The sequence below is a fragment of the Macrobrachium nipponense genome, chromosome 34, assembly GCF_015104395.2.
Source record: "Macrobrachium nipponense isolate FS-2020 chromosome 34, ASM1510439v2, whole genome shotgun sequence".
NCBI lineage: Eukaryota > Metazoa > Arthropoda > Malacostraca > Decapoda > Palaemonidae > Macrobrachium > Macrobrachium nipponense.
In genome coordinates, this window is record NC_061095.1 from 1,998,895 (window position 1) to 2,015,971 (window position 17,077).

At 36.5% G+C, this 17,077-nt stretch overlaps 2 protein-coding genes and 1 long non-coding RNA gene across 6 annotated transcripts in view; 1 reads left to right on the forward strand and 2 right to left on the reverse strand.

The window, feature by feature from the left end:
* The first annotated feature begins 1,787 nt into the window (after positions 1-1,787).
* LOC135207811 (uncharacterized) lies at positions 1,788-7,429 on the forward strand. Of its 2 annotated transcripts, none has more exons than XR_010313062.1 (3): positions 1,788-1,878; positions 3,954-4,085; positions 7,241-7,429. It is a non-coding gene; the product is annotated as an uncharacterized LOC135207811 (long non-coding RNA). The 2 variants fall into 2 exon arrangements; XR_010313061.1 differs by lacking the exon at positions 1,788-1,878 and adding an exon at positions 1,885-2,095.
* On the reverse strand, positions 5,342-13,497 carry LOC135207810 (uncharacterized). 3 transcript variants are annotated; one of them, XM_064239668.1, is made up of 5 exons: positions 13,128-13,497; positions 10,166-10,686; positions 9,350-9,549; positions 8,594-8,912; positions 5,342-7,073 (listed from the first exon to the last, which is right to left on the reverse strand). In XM_064239668.1, exons 2-4 carry the CDS (start codon positions 10,652-10,654, stop codon positions 8,615-8,617), a joined length of 987 nt encoding a protein of 328 aa, XP_064095738.1. In that variant the 5' UTR covers positions 10,655-10,686; positions 13,128-13,497; the 3' UTR covers positions 5,342-7,073; positions 8,594-8,614. The 3 variants fall into 3 exon arrangements, with proteins under 3 accessions (XP_064095738.1, XP_064095737.1, XP_064095736.1); XM_064239667.1 differs by lacking the exon at positions 13,128-13,497 and adding an exon at positions 12,087-13,042; XM_064239666.1 differs by lacking the exon at positions 13,128-13,497 and adding an exon at positions 12,087-12,402 and having other exon boundaries at positions 10,166-10,705.
* A 142-nt stretch (positions 13,498-13,639) lies between these two features.
* LOC135207748 (2-hydroxyacyl-CoA lyase 1-like) overlaps positions 13,640-17,077 on the reverse strand; it is a 34,500-nt gene continuing 31,062 nt past the window's right edge. Inside the window, exons 8-10 of the mRNA XM_064239573.1 lie at positions 15,611-15,750; positions 15,149-15,363; positions 13,640-14,458 (exon numbers count right to left, since the gene is read on the reverse strand). Coding sequence (XP_064095643.1) covers positions 14,172-14,458; positions 15,149-15,363; positions 15,611-15,750 — 642 coding nt within the window. The 3' untranslated portion in view covers positions 13,640-14,171. The remainder of the gene's footprint in view (positions 14,459-15,148; positions 15,364-15,610; positions 15,751-17,077) is intronic.

The following is a 17,077-nucleotide window of genomic DNA, read 5'->3' on the forward strand; positions in this document are numbered from 1 at the left end:
ATTTTCACTGCGTATTGCCGTCTGTCAGGTAATCGACAGACAGGAACTATGTTACTGTATTTGTATTCATGTGAAAACCAAATGCATTCGCATGCCCATATATTTGCAAAGATATGTACGTCTACATTGCATGACATAATAAGGGTGAAAGAACCACATCTATTCGAGAATGACACTCTTAACATTATTTTATCTGATTTTGCTATGTTCTAGTACGTAGAATCTGTGGTGCGGTTAGCACCGAAAAGATGGTTTTACACAAAGACGTAGTCTTTTGACTATAAACGTTCAGTAGACGTTTTAGTAACGAAGTATAATTACTGTTTTTAGTTATGATAATTCATTTGTCTTTATGTATGTGAAAAGTTGTTCTTGGTGAATGTATTGCGCATATTACGTATGGTAAGAGTTGGTGTCATTGAGTCTTGTTTGTGCCTCTCGCCAGAGAAGCCATTAGGAGAGGTCAAAGGATCGGGAGGGGAAAAAAAGGGTAGTAGTTCGCCCCTCTGAACGCTCCTTTGCGTGCCCCTCTAGGGGTGTGTATGCGTATGTGCGTAGTACACTGTATGGGCATGATATCGCCCAAAACTGTATTGACACACACCCCAATTAATTCACTACATTTAATAAACATGTTGAAGTTGCACAACTAGTTAATATGGTGGAATTTATTTTTGACAACGAAGTTGATAACTATTGTAGAGTTTTTTATGTTCATGAAAACCTTGTACGTCAGTTCTACATTCGTGGTAATTGAATAAACTTGTCTCTTTTCCCCCAACAAAACCCGAATGCAGGACGGAACGGAACAGCTTCTTGGCTCAACTTTTGAGGTGACCTGTTATCTAGTGTTGTAGTGTGTGTGTGGTGGATTTAGAAAGGGCGATTGCCCTGATTCTTTTAATTTTGTCGTAATTTGGTTCATTTGAGTGCCATTGATTTACAATTCCCCTTGAGTGATTAATTTCATTTGTCACTTATGTGTTGTTACTCTTTGATATGTTTAACTTTTAGTTATTAAATTAATTTTAACTTTACGTTTATCAAATGCGTTTCAATATCCTTCGATTTTATTTCATTTTTCCTATGTTTCAGTTTTGTGGATGGTGAATATGAATTGATCTGATAAACCTTTATTGTGTTCATATCTTAAGGTTATGCAAATAACTTAGAAACGAGATAACACAGCGGTCCTCTAAGGTCTGAAAATCAACCTGTGAGTACTCGCAACATTTAGAGAGAGAGAGAGAGAGAGAGGCACGTACCTCTCGTCGTATCTCGTGTAGCGATTTATGATCTGAGTTCATGTCTACAAGGACTGCTCAGTAAGTGAAAGTACTTAATTGTGCTACTATTCATTAATGATATTGGTGTGTTATCCTCGTTAATAATGAATTGGATTGAGAGATATCTCCCCGTAATTTAGAAACCGCAAAGGGAGTTTTGTGGAGTTGTTACGTAAGGCTTTTAGCGGTTTTTGACCAAGTAACAACGTTAAGCATATAATACAGTCCACTATAAGTCCATCTTTTTCGCCACACATTTTATAAGTCAATTTCCTGCATCAAAAAGAGAGAAAGAACTGGAAATATAAATGGAACGAAAAAAACTACCTTTTTAATCTTTTTTGTTTTTAAAAGCAATTTGAACTTAATCCTATTCAGTTTTTATCTTTAAAAGTAAAAAAAAATAACCTATAATGAGAAGCCGAAAATCGAATTAATCTTGATTTTGAGACATTTTGAAAGTCAATTTCCTCCATAAAAAGAGAGAGAAACTAAAATAAAGGAAGAAAAACGGAAGAAGAAGAACGCCATAAACATTCTCTCCTCGAAGACCCGTTTTCTTTGTCGCCATATTGACCGTCCTCTCAGTTGCGTAAGTAAAACCAACTTCACCGATTTCCAAAAGGGCCATGGCGCCTAGAAAGAGTTTTTTCGGACTTCTCAGGCGAAATACAGTGACTATATTCTTTCCCCTGTTGACTGCGGTGGCCATTGGCGCCGATTTGTACAATACGAGGAGGTGGAAAGCCAAGAAAAGCGGTGATCTCCCTGCATAGGTTTTAAGTAGCCACTAGCCTATACCTACCTAGGTATTTTACCTTAATTTTATTTTGTGATTATCGTAAGTTTTTTCATCTCATTTTAATTGTATCCTGTTTTTTAAGAAGCTTGTGGGTTGGTTTTTTTTATGTTCAAGTCCAACTTCCGTTTTTTAGACGTTGTACTAATTTTGTTAAAGGTCGTCCTAGGGTCGTGAACCGGTCCTTTAATAGGTTTGTAAGGTAGGTATAGCTTAGTAGTTAGTAGTAGTATTAAGTAGGTAGGTCGTCTATTATATATTTGTAATTACTAATTTACCCGGTGGAGGACATAAGTTTTTTGTTTTTTATTTTTTTATTCACTACCAACCTCGACTGGTTGTTTTGTTTAATAGGTTGTTTTTAAGCTGTTTGACACTAGGTATAGGCTACCTATAGGTATGTAGTTACTTTCTGTTATGCCTATTTTTTTTATAATGGGGCCACTGGATCAATTTTTAGCTATGGAGGACACACTGGTCTCCTGGACCACCTGCCTAACCTAACTTAGAACTTTGTATAGCCTAGTCAGGTAGATACCTAACGGGATTGCGACTTAACAACCACACCTAACCTAACCTGGGGCACCAAGTCATCACCTGGCTGACATAACCTAAGTTTCCCATATCCTTACTAGGCTAGTGTATTCTGCCTTCTCAGTTTAAAAATCTATCATCTCTATCCAACCATAGTCAGAATTTGAAGTTCTTGTATTTCACTTCTCCTTTATATTTTTTTAAGTTGGCTCCTTTATATTTTTTTATCTTAGTATTTATTTTTATTTTTTTTTATATATTGGCATTTGCTCTTGTTTTTTGATGACTTAGAAAATTTTGCTTTACTCTCCGTGTTTATACCTATACAAATCTTAATCTTATACGGAAATTAAAATGGGGTGGGGTGAGATTGTACGTTACCTACATTACACCATCATCATCTTTCCCATTTTATACTGGCGTGATATTGAAATATATACTATACGAGTTAATTTTTTATCAGTTTTTCTGTCACTTAGGTAATAGGCTTAGGTAACCACATCTCATGTTTACTTAGTGGCTCATTATTAAGGTAAATTATCTGGAGAACTTAGTTGTATGTCTGGACTCGGGCCACAGAATTCCATTTCTAGACTTAGAACTTTGTCATGTTTAAGTGCTTCAGCACACCTGAAGGTTTCATTGTTCTCATTGTCTCAAACTCAACAAAATTAAGGTATCTCGGTCCAGTGAGTTTTTCGTTATGACTGCTTGTCTATGTTAGGTACCCTTTTTATTTTTGTATTTTTGTTTTTCCATTAAGTTGTATAAAGGATGTCCCAATATTTTTTAGGCAGGGTAACATCTGTGTTTGGTGACTTGAGAGTCTTAAAATAAGTTGATACCACTCGATAAGCAAATCACTAGATGAGACTCCAATATTCAATTTGTAGCACCACTGCGTTTGCTTAGAAGTGCAAAAAATCGGAAAACATCCATATGAGTCAATGTTCTTAAAAATAATGGATTTCTTTTGTATTCAGTAATTTAAGGCCTTTTTAGTGTGTATTTTCTGTTCAGAATTCTTTTAATGGTTAGACAGTTGCTTAGGATTTGGCAAGTAAATTTTTTATTCCATGTGATTACACTTAAAGTTTAGGTCATTTAATAATAAAAATTTGTTTCACAACATGACAAATTTTATTTAGCGAAAGTAGTGATTTTTATGTCAATTTTGAAAAAAGTTGGTCATTTTTACAATCTTATTCCTGTTTATTGACTTAGGCACCATTATCGTACTGAATATTTGATATATACCAGCTGTACTTTGTAATGGTTCATTTGGATACATATTATGTAGTACCCTTTTAAATATCGCCTTCTTTTCTTCTCAGGATTAAGATGACGTTCTTCGCACACTTCAAACTTCCTCCAAATTTAGTCAAGTATATGTCCGTCCCCATCTTGGGCTTCATGATTGGTTCGTATTTGGATCGTCTGGAAACGGAACGCATGACTCTGTTCAGGTGAGGTTTAATTTACTTTTTTATTTCCACTGCATAAGGTCTTGAGAAATCAGGTAAAAAGGATTAGTTGTACAATAGCACTTGGTTTTAAGTAGAATGGTACTGAAAATCCCCAAACTTGATTTTCTTGAGTCCCGTTAGCTAACAGGAACAATTAATTGTCGGTTTATCAGATTCAACAAAAATAAATTAGTTGATCAGATTAGCAATATCTAGATAATTTACTGAAGGAGCAAAGTTACTATTTTATCTTACCATCTAAATTTTGGTTAAAGTGTAACAACAAATTTTATTTTTTATTGCATATGAGGGTACACACGGCCCAATGTTCTCGTGCCAATTTGAATACTTGTGGAAAACGAGATTAAGTTAAAAAAAGCTTTTCCTTTTTTTTTTCCCCCAGTGCTGTAATGTGCTCTTGTGTATAAAATCCCATGGTATAGAGGAAGGGTTGAAATGTTATCATGAAACCCCTTTGGCAGGAAATGGGCCGAGAGCGCATTAGTAAGTGCGTACCTTCATGTGGTGCAAATGAATTTAAACTATAGTAATTAGAAATGCTTACAGGAATAGTACATATAAAATTATATCTATTTTTATAGAATAATGCTTTCGCCCATACAGTAGAAAATCTCGATTTTGCAAATGTAATACTGTAGTGACAAAATAGTTAGCCAAGGATAGTTATTGGCGAGTGAAGTCTCCTGTTTGGGAGAAATCCTGTTGACAGTTGCTCTAACGCAGGTAATAGCTGTAAATTGTATTGTACCTTCTATCGTACTTATCTATATCTTTACCTGTATGATTGGGTTGCATTCTGTGATAACCAGATACTAAGGAAAACATCATAAATCTAACAACAATTAATGTGAAAAATAGGATTACAGTTGGAAAATATTTTGTACACTAAATGATGTGTCAGATTAAGCAGGCATAGTAGTCATCTTCAGTAAGGCTGCAGAATGTTATATTTATTAAGCACCATCAGCTATGGTGGAAGTAAGTTTGCCAAGTTATTCAGTGAACAAAAATATTAACACTTGCATTCATTTATGCGTCACACAATCCCAAACTTTCCTTTAATCTTTAGAATAACAACCACACCACACTCATAGAATGTTTTCGCTTCTTGCAGAAATTTTCTCAACCCTTTAAAAACCACCACACTCAGCAATGTTTTCACTTCTTGCAAAAATTTTCTCAACCCTTTAAAAACATGCAGACTTACACACTGTTATATAGCATTTTTAGAAATCACGTTGCTAATGCTTACACATCATTTTTAGAAAATGCCTCTAATGTGTTACCAAAGGGAGTAGGCCAAGCCATATGTGTAGGATTTTGAGTAATCTTTCCTTGTCTCTAGTCTTCTAACACTCCGTACTGAGTTTATAGGTGTATAGTACATAGTGGAGGAAAATAGTTTAAGAACAAGACAGTAGTATTAGTACATTTATTAATATAACCAGGCAGTTATATAATAACTTGCTCCTCATAGTAGTAAATTACTAACTCATGCACGTGTACAGGCTTAGACTAGGAATTAGGTAGGAAAAACATGCAGGAATATTTAGCTTTCCAATTTTTACAAGCAAGGACAGTATTTGGATATCTTTTTAACAAGTTAGAGTATGTACTCGCAGAGATAGTGATGGACTACCAAAATACATTGAAAGGAAGGTGCATGATATTCATGTTTTTACCCCTCCATCTTAGTGCCCACTGTCATTAACCAGTGGGCACACATCAAGGAATGCAAAAATAACAGTTCACAATTTACAAACAGGTAAAGAAGCTGGAAATCTTTAACAGTATATAATGATTTGTATCAAAAATAATTATGCAGCGCATATCATATGGGGAAAAACAAAATATCTACAATATCAAGTGTGGTATCAAAAATAATTTTATTATGGAGCAAATATGTAGGTGAAAAATGTCGTACAGTATCGGTTTAAGAGGCAGGAGAGCCAGTATTGTTAGGCCAATGCAAATTCAGGAATAGCATTGTAGGAGGATCTTTTCATTGGAACTTTTTTTCTGTTACAATTTTCCCTTCCAGTCATGTCAGTAAGTTGTGCAGAATTTGAGCCGTGATCATGCCGTTAAAGAATGAGCATGGGCCTCACTTTATGCTGTAATTAAAATAAAGTCTTCATAATGAGGAATCAATTGACTGATGAGTCATAAACTTGCACTTCCCTTTACCATTACAGCCGTTTCTTGTGGAAAATGTAACCTTATATGCTTCAGACCCTTGAGAAAAGTAGATTATGCATCTGCATGCCAGGTGATCAAGCCTGTTGTCTCTAAAGGTTTGCTACAAAAAGATCCAGTGGAAGCTATACAGTGAGAGGATAATGCAGAGAATTTCTTGACTTATCTGAAGACCCAAGGAATTTACTACATTGGATTGATATTCTGGGATTTTAATTGGAGTGCAGAATAGAGCAAGACAGCTAAAAATAGTTGCTGTTTAGTAGAAGACCTATTATTGTTGTTTTTCAAACTGGCACTTATCAGCACTGACTCTTGCTCATAGAACAGCCTGAAATGAAACTCAAGCAAGATGAAAATGCTGCCACTGCAGAAAACCTTTAGTACAGCCGAGTTGATGAACCACATTGAAGTTAGTATGTAGCTTTGACTTTCAGATCCACAAAGATTCACCTTGTGTTAGCTGCTTATCAAGTGTTGGTCGACATATTTTGGTGACCCTTACAGATTTCTTTCTTAGATCTTGTCAGATAAGAACTGTGAACAGCTGCACATGGTCTTCCTGGTCGAAGTAGCAATTGAGCATTTTATACAAGTGGTGTGTACATCGTAAGGACGTATTGCTTTACGCTAAGTGTCCATCCAACCCCTTTCCATTTGGATTCTTCCGCACAGCTTCACAGTCAACTCTTGTCTTGTGATAAGAGGTTCCTAGTTGAGATGAAGACTTCTTTTGATGACTTCTTGGCTCATACTGCTCAATTCCAGGCACTGTAATGAAAGTTACAGTTACGGTTATCAATTAATAAAGCTGAAATAGTGATTTTGTATTTATGTAATCACCATGGTGTTTTTTATGCATAATAGTGTAGCCTGACAATGGCCAGTTGCTTAAAATAGCTCATAAATTGCTTAATTTTTCTTTTTCCTCTTTTCAGAGACAAATCTGCACTATTCGGACGGGAACTGGCTGAGGGAGAAAAGCCCTCTTGGCCATAGCTAGCATCTACTGTAGTTACCTGTAATATATTTATAAATATATATATATATTCGGATGCGAGGATGTCTACCATTGTGTACGTGTTAATGACTTATTCTCCCAGTTTTAAATAAATTTGTAAAAGTAATTTTTAGTACTTTCATGGCCTAAATTTTAATTAGGTGTGGGCTCATTATTAGAATTAATAACCCTGCAAAGTAAGTTCATGTAAAAACTATATTTAGGGTTGAAGTTATTTATCAGCAAAACCAATGTGTAATATGAACTTATTTATCAGCATTTAGAACCAAAAATACTAACGAAAGTTATGTTTTAAGCAATGTTCAATGCGGAAAATTCGGAAAGACGCCACTGTTACTGCACTATATTATCTGAAATCCTCTTGGCATGAATTAAAGAATTAAAAGGTTGTAATAGAGCATTTTGGATGGAGAAGGGATTGGTGAGATCTTAGAAGAGCATTTCAGTTACCTTAGGGAGGGCTCTGACCTTTGAAGCAGTGTGGATGAAATGGTGAGTATATACTCTGTGCAGGAGAAATATGATGTGGCAAAAACTTTTAAGATTCATAGCCAAAGTATTGAGAGAATATTACAAATGGAATGGCTGAGAAATGTGGTATCAAAGAGTGTGAAGAGGAAAGTTAAACAAGGTATCAAAGAGTGGAGAGAAAATTTGAGCAAAGAGATAGACATCACAATGGTTTGGATACAGGCAAGTGGTGGGGGGACAGTTGGTGAAAAAAGCAGTAACTAAACAGCAGAATGAGAATTGTAGGAAGATCCAGGAAATAGTGAAAAATTAAAATAAAAGACCCTAAACTGATATGGGGTTCAGGGGGGGTAAAAAGGCCTGGAGAGAACTCTTCTTACATCTAGCCTCAAAAAAGGGGAAAACTAAGTACAACTGACATGAGAACTACTTTTCCCAATATTAAAGATACATAAAATTTAATAATCACATGAAAGAGGCTTTCAGCATATTGCATTACTGAGAATAGTCAGGATAAATGTCCAGCTTAACTTTTTTGGTAAGTTCATGACATTTGGAAAAGAAAAATAAGTCTGTCACACAACCACAACAAAAGTTCAAAGAATTTTCATCAAAAGAAATAACCATCTTAATTTTTCATTAAATATTATACAGTTTCTTCAATAACCTGATGTTACAACTGTATTACTCTAAATGAAAACCAACACTGCCAAGGAAAGTGACACACTAAGTGTGTGGGTTTGTTTTTCATGGCACACAAAACATGGTAAGCCTTGTCCACACCAAACCTAAAACGTACCTCAGATGCTTAAATCCAGTATCACTTATTCTGCAAAACTTTCTTGAGCTGGATCTGTATACCTTTTTTCATGCCAGAGGTGTGGCCATTGACCAGAGACTGCAGAGGATCTTCATCTGTGATGAATTTACCCATGTGTTTAACAATGTACAAAAGGCACTGGCCATACTTGACTAATCCATGGTGACTCTTCACAGCTTTCCCAAGAAAAGTGAGAACTGCCGTATGATTGGTTTCAGATTGTGGGTCAACTTTCTTGCACAAGTGCTGGAAAATGTCCAAATCCACTTCACTCACGACTTCTCTTGAGGATAGAGCACTGGAAAAGTTGAAAAGGATGTTAATTTGAAACTAGACAGCCTTTAGTAATCCTTATTAAAGTACAAGACCTGAAAAGCATTGTGGGACTAGTAAGGCTTGTCTACAGGCTTTGTCCTCAGATGAGATATGCAAACTGGAGCATGGAAAGTTAACGCAGTTTGACAGTTGACTGGGAAGAGACTTGCTATAAGTTATCTCCAAGTATATTCAAGTGCAGGAAATAACATAAGGTCTTTGTTACTAATCAGAATGGCTAGACCCCCCAAAGCATCTGTTGAGGTGTTAATTATTATAAATATCATATACTTTACCAACCGCAGACTTCACATACGTAACATCAAAATTACTGTGATAAAAAGATCACTGGTGAATAAGCACTATAGTTGCCCACTCTTGTCATATATTGTAAATTAGTTTAAGAACATAAAAACATACTTTAGTAGCTGTGAAGATAGAGGCGATGAACAATTTTCTGTCAACTGTATTAGTAAATCTATATGCTGTTCTTTGGGTTCAGGACAAATTTGAAGGAAAGGTACTAATAAGCTGGTCACAGATATTTTTGGATGGTGACGCACATATTCGCAGAGAGCATCGCACGACGATGGGGCAAGTTTACTGGAGAGGTGATACATCTGCAAAAATAAATTCAATAAGCGACTTTTGATGAGATAAAAATATTTTTATATGCAGTGCCACCCAATGCTCAAAGGATTATTTTGTAGCAAAAACCTCTTGTATATAAAATTAACAATTGTTTTATATGGCAAAAGATTTTATTTATTAAGTGTGGATATTTTCTTTACTTGTGCACTCTACAGCAAAAGATATCTCCAAGGTTAGTGAGTGGGTGGTGAGACAAAGTCTGTACCATCCTTTTAAGCCATTTCAGTACAGCTCAAAAAAGAACTCTGCATTGCAACCGTCACACAACAGCCCTACTGCAGACTTTCCAGTCACACTATCCTATTTTGGGACAAATAAATGTTAATATCACATCAAATCCCTTTAGTGAGGGACTTTATAAAACCCATTCAGGTTAATGAATCTTTACTCAATCCCAAAATAGTGCCACTTAAGAAACTAAGTGAAGCTGTACTAACCAAATTTGCTGTATTGTGTATACAATTGGTTAAATACTCTAGTTAAACTGGGGATATTTAATCTTTAATAAACTATGTTTTTATTATCTAATAACAATAAATACTTTCTATTAAAAAGGCAATCTGAGAATCGTTAATAAAAACATACCTTTGGTAGCAAAAGAAGACTGCCAATTATAGACGCTATATTATCATCAACTTTTTCACTTTTCTTGCATGCCTGAATTAACACATCCTCACTTATCACAGAAGAATCACAGGCACACACCTGGGAAGGTTTCACATTCTTAAATAACCCAGTATCAAGAGCACTAACGTTAGCGAGTGAACTTATGAAATGTTTTTGTAAAGTCTTTATGTCGGCAAGTTCTGAGATTTCGGATGATTTCCTTCGTATATTTTTGCCTGGAATGACTTTCTTTTTCACTATGGATGAATTTTTGTCCTTCTGTCCGGCTTCTGTTTCAGCATCGCTATGTTTGCGTTTGTTTTCTTGGGAATTCAAGATATACGATGAAGGTGGTTTGTAACAGAATACACTGGTAGTTTTGGAAAGCTCCTTGCACAGATCTTGGTACGTTGCAATGTTTTCTTCAGCTATTGTGTATCCTGACAAAGTGTTTCGTTGTGGAAACATGACAGATGGTTTATGTTGTGCCTATGTCACATCTGTAAAAAAAAAATAAACCTGAAAAGAATGGCTATATTAAGTATTTTCATGAGGAATAAACGTAAGAGCATCTACCTTCTACAACTGAACATTTATATATATTTAGAACATTTATACTCAGTGACAAATATCCGTATTTGTTATTAAATCACTGACTGCTATAGCAAAAAAATCTTAGTACTTCTTTAGATAGTTTTTAGAATCAATATCTTGCCCAGACTAAATTAATAACAATTATACAGAGCAAGTTAATGATAAAACTTTCACTGGTTACGTTAATTATTTGTATCCATTTATGCTTTACATGTCAAGGGTACCTCTCTGTGCTCATGGTTCCTATTTGCCCAAATATTGCACAAGAACCATGTAGTTTGTGCATTGCTTTTATCGTGTCCTAGGTTGGCGTTTTTGCGGTGTTCTAAATGGGAGGTTCATAAGATTTCCTACACTTGATTAAGTACGAATCCTAGAATAGGTAGGATAAGTTACGATGTCTCTCTTGAAAAGGAAGGATATAGTTTTCTAAGCGAGACATCGCATCCTAAGGTAAACAACCGAGTGGACTAGCTGCGGCCACCTTAACCACGTTCGGACCCACCCTCAGAAAAAGTACTTCAACACGTCCTGACACTGGAGATGGGCACCAGTCACGAGTCATAGGTCATGGGGGCAACACCTTGAGACACGAGACTCGTGACTGGTGCCCATCTCCGTTGTCAGGACGTGTTAAAAGCACTTTTTCTGAAGGTGGGTCCGAGCACGGTTAAGGTGGCTGCAGCTAGTCCACTCGGTTGTTAACCCTAGTTTTCTAAGAGGGACATCGCATCTAATGTTAGGTTAGGTTAAAAGTATCTGGATTTAGGGGTATTAGGCTACACTTTTTATTCTTATTTACCTTCTTCTAGTGTTGACAAAATAGAAGCATATATATTTCCCAAAGTGCTTCGATTATATTCTAAAATTACCTTTGGTTCAATTATTAAACAGGAAATATTATAATCCTTTCTCAGTGTTCCATTAGGTATAGGCTAGGTATTAGGAGTTTTGAATGGGTGGGGCATACAAATACCTAGCTAGCCTATGACTTATAAGCGCTGCCCAGGCAATAATAATAAATAAAACACACAAATTACAACCGGTTTACGTTACTGCTTTGTGTATGAAATATACGTTTGTCTATAAGTATTAGCCTAGCTTAAAATTAGCATAGGGTCTATGATAGTCTGGCTTACTGCTACCACAAATTACCGCTAAACTGCTGGGCCTATAATCAAATAAGCTTATCTAAACTAGCCTACTGCACAATGTGTGGGACTCATAGAACCTTTAAATTGAACTAAATGACTCATTTACGCCGCCAAAAACCCTCGAATAATGGTTCAAAAACGCTACAGCTTACCGCCATATTGTCGGCTGCTGGTCTGGCCTGCTGGCTTTACCAGATTATTATTAAGCTTTTCGAACCTTTATTTAGTTACTCAGTGGTCATTTCTGTCGTTTAACTAATAAAAGTAATTACGTAACTTTATTGACGATTTAAATTCGTTCCATTATTAAAATTGCCTTCGATATTGGACGTAATTTGCAAGAGTAGGTACTTTTAAACAGGTACCGTTACAAAGCACCGAATCGTCACTTACTACTACCGTACCTTTAATAAGCAAGAACTTTTATTATAATTACTATTGATCAAATGGATGAACTTTTATTATCTGAATATTAATAAAATGGATAAATTACGTGTTCTGTGAAGCTTTGAATAATGAATATTTATTTTTTCTCTATCCAATACATTTTATTTGATGGAGTAAATACGTCTGGTAAATAAAATCTCCGGGATAGGGAAAAAATAGATGAAATATTCATTATTCAAACCTTCGAAGAACGCCAGATTTGATTTTCTGTCTACATAAGCGGTCTCGCAAAAGTCTAATAAATATTTTAACTCACATATACAGTTTCACCACGTCTATGCATCTCCACAGTTCTTCCATTTTCACCTGATCTTACCATGTACACTGTACACTTATCATCTCGACAGCTTCAACTCTTACGGGACATTTCTTGTCTCATCCTCTACCATGACATGCTATTTACTGTTTCCATTCCTCTGCCACCTATTTATCCCATTCATTTCTGGTTTTCCTAGTTCCAATTACCCTAATAATCTTACTTTTGCCACCTAGCAAATCTAAAACCAGCTAAATAATATCCTCTTGTTCCACCCATCCCACAAAAGCAAACACTTCAACAGTGGTCCTCCTACAGAGTCTCGCCTTGTAAGTTAACCCCTGAGCACATCAAAACCAGAAGTCTGGCAATCACTTGGGTATTTACACTCATAGCTCTAGCTTTTGATAAAATCCTTTACGAAACAATTCTAATGCCTTTTCTTTGCATTTTCTACCCTTTTCTATTTGTATGTCCACTCCAGTGTTACCTGCTTGTAAAGGTTCCTGGTTTTTGCAAGACTGCGGACTGGCACAAAATATGGTCAGATTGTAATCCCACCCAGTTCCTTGGGTAGCTTTCACACAAACTGGCTCTTGAACACTGAAAACAAATGCTGGTTCAGCCCAACCATGATACAGATGACCACTCTTAATCCGTCCAACAACCATCCTACTGATGTTAGCTTCTCCTGTCTATCATTAGTCTTTAAAACTTTATTCAACTCCCACTTCCTTAAGCACCCTGGATTGCCACTAAATTCTTTGTAAATAGTCTTGTATAAGGCTCTGTTTTGTAGGCATATTTGTTTCCATTTTTTGTCTGATTTATATTTAGTACTACTAAGAGCACCTATTTTGTAAATACAGTGATATTTCATTCGTAATTTATGGCAGCATCACAAAATTTTCTCTTTTAATCTCAGTGTACAACGGCACTTTCAGTTAACATTTCATTTGTTCAATGCCACAATTCCTGACAAAGACCATTAAAACATCTGAAGATAATCATCATTTACTTTTACAGCGGGAATACAGTCAAAACTTTGGAAACCCACATATTCTTAGTAACATTCTTCAACATTTACGAATGCATGCTGTATGGAATGATTGCCTGACTCTTCCAAAATTGCAAATCTAGAAAAAATATAGTGACTAACATCCCTAAGACAAATCCTAAAAATATTTATGTCTTTTAAGGAGTGGGTCATGGATATTATAACTGGAATATTGTTTAATTTCTTAATAATAACAGGAAAGCTGCAGTAACTAAATTAATAACTAAATTCAGCCATGGCAGTTATAAGCAATATTTATGATAAAGTACTGATGAATCACAGGATTAATTTGTTTAAATTGTGCATTATACTTCTTGAGAGTTAATAATACTAATACAAAAATAGACTTTGCATAAACTTCCCTACAAATATATCCTGTTCACTTTAAATCAGAATAAAACTGCTAATAATATATAACTCTGTTTGGTAAAAATATAAAACTTTAAATGTGATTAACAAGACAACAATAAGTGTCAATCATAGTTTTGATCGAGTAAGCCAATCAAAATCCTGAGCCTTACGCTGAGCCATTGGATTAATCATCACATTGATAATAGCTGGCCTATCCTTGTTGGATAAAGCCTGTATATAGGCACCTTTTAAATCTACTATGCTTTTACAAAAATAGCCCACATCATCGAAAGCTGTGGCTATGCGTTCGTAGTGAACGCAAGGAAGAAGTGATGTTGGTGGTGTTGCTATGGTAGAATCCATCCCATCTCTAACATCGTTGAATGTTTCATCATCCAGCCCGTTGTAAATACCTGTAAAAATTAAACATACAAATCAAATATAACAAATACCAAATCCATTTTCATACAACTAAAAACTTCCACTGAAAGGGTAATAAACATCAAATCAAGAATCTGGAATCAAATCATCTACTGCACTCAGTGCCACAGATTTAAGAGGTAACCACTCAAAACAATTAGCAATAAAGATGCAGGTCTAACTATGAAGGTTAAGGAGTAGTACGATTACCTAACCTAGGTAGTTACACTGTCTTTACTATTGAACTAAATTAGTAGAATGAAGTCTCCAATATATGTACTCCTGTATTAAAAAAAAATAAAAAACTGTTTTTCTCCTCTGAGGGTAAAAAGCTGCAAATGTGCTACAAATAGTAACAGAGGGTCTAACCATATAGGTAATATGCAAAACTAACTAAGCAGTATCCTAATACTGTATATACATAACATACTTATAAGAAAATTTACTTTAAAGTGGCCAAATATTAAACTTATCAGCTCAAAACATTGTTACTCTAGCAAAAATAGGAGACAGTTTTGATTTTAAAGCAAATGGCGAGATACTGAAAACTTGAACTTGCCTTTGGTACTTGGTTAAGCAGTTGTGTTACTGTACTTAAACACAGCAAAATAATCATTCACATAGCTATTGCAATATACAATAATTTTGAAATGATAAACATACTGCAAAAGTGTTAAACTAACCGTTATTGTTGACTATGACAACAATAATTGGAAGGCCATATCGATACATCGTCTCCATCTCCATACCGCTGAAACCAAAGGCAGAATCTCCCTCGACACAAATAACTTTCTTGCCTGGAGCATGATCACGGGCCCACAGGGCAGCAGCAATGGCAAAACCCAAGCCCACTCCCATTGTGCCAAACGTTCCTGCATCCAGTCTATGACGAGGAAACCTGTAAATATAGCCTTGTTAAGGATCTACTTTTCACGTGAATTATGGTCAACAAAACTAATTAGCTATCATTTTGAAAGGTACATTAACATATATTTTATTATTATTTTCTATTTGAATTTCCATGGAAAGAACATATGAGCTATAGTTCCAGGTTTTGATAACCATCTTAAAGGCAAGAAAAAATGCAACCTATTTAGTATTCATGTCACACTGTTCAATAACAAAGACCGAGATGATCAACTTACGTGTTCAGTAGCATGGTACGTCCGATATCCATGGTGTTGGCACCTTCACTTACTATGATAGCATTCTTTGGTGTCAGCATATTAACAGTACTTAAAACTGCATAATAATTCAATGGTTCTCCAGTATCATTAGCCATTGCCTATGAAAACAAAACACAAAAATTGTCAAGTTTTAAATGGGTTTCTGAATATTTAATCTAAAATAAAATTCTTTCTTCAAAATGACAATTTGTCTAAAATTGCATTTTTTCCTAACTATACAAACCTGAGGTCCTTTTACAATAGGAAGGTACTAGCGGCAGCTGGATAGGTCGTAAGCTTTCGAACAAGGGGTTCGGTAGTTAACTGCTTGTCCGACGGCGCGCGCGCGACTGGGAGGTAAACAAATCACTTTTGCTTTTGGCCCAAGCAAAACTGCAGAGTGTGGGTGGCATGAGGTGGGGCTATGTGTAAAAGGACCTCAGGTTTGTATAGTTAGGAAAATGCAATTTTAGACAAATTGTCATTTGTTCCGACACGGCATACAAACCTTCGGTCCTTTTACAATAGGAAGACTCACTTCTTGGTGGGTGGAATCTGAGTCTTTTGTGAACAGACTGGTGTTCGCCCCAACCTTGGAAGCCTCCCTGGTCGTAAGAGCGAGGGAGGGATCCAAGCCTCTGTCCGATTGATCGGGGTGTGCACCGCAGGATCAATGGTCAGACCTCTGGACCGAGTACTAAGAGAGAGGCAAGCGTATCTCTTCGTACCAGCAATGTAAGAACTTGTTCCTGTACAGGAGCAAAGTTAAAGTCATGGTTTTGACTCTTGTAGGCATCCACTTCCCCCCCTTGTAGAAGGAAGTGGTGGATATTCTGCTCCCATCCCTCGTGAAAGGGATAGGATGGGGCTCTGTCATATAGCTCACCGGCATCTCGTCCTTATCCAGCAGGGTGATGACCGTATCCCTCTACCCACAGGTAGAGGGGAAGAAAAAGAGAAAGAGAAGCCAGTCACTTTCTCATCAACTATCTATTCATACAGTCACACCAGGACTCGATGCTGTTCAGCCTGCTAGGGTCTGGGTTAGCTAGACGACGTGTTGTGAGGCAGTCCACCACTTGGTCCTAAGGAAACCTATCCAAGGACCTAATGGGCATAATAATCCAAGAAGGTATCAAGGAAGTTTGCCAGGTGGGTCTGGTTGTACCAGACCCCTGCCGTTCCATACCTGCTCGCCACGGAGGAAACGTTTCGTTACGAAACGCCAACGAGGGGCCAAATACGTTCTGACTTCGTGAGTTCTCGGACGGGACGTAAGGATGTCCCGTCCACTACCATCAGCCTTCCCATACCCCGCCCCTCCCTGAAGACCTCACAGCAGCCCAGGACGAAAGAGTGATTCTTGATACGTTCTTTCATTGTTGACCCCAGTTGCTAACGAAGAGTGCGGTCGACACGCTCTAGGCCCGAGGTGTCGAGCTTTCT

Excerpts from the sequence above, each read along its gene's own strand:
- LOC135207810 (XM_064239668.1), bottom strand. The coding sequence starts at position 10,654 with ATGTTTCCACAACGAAACACTTTGTCAGGATACACAATAGCTGAAGAA. Across the intron at positions 9,550-10,165 it reads GTCTTCTTTTGCTACCAAAG|ATGTATCACCTCTCCAGTAA; the intron begins GTATGTTTTTAT and ends TTATTTTTGCAG. Across the intron at positions 8,913-9,349 it reads CTATCTTCACAGCTACTAAA|TGCTCTATCCTCAAGAGAAG; the intron begins GTATGTTTTTAT and ends CAACTTTTCCAG.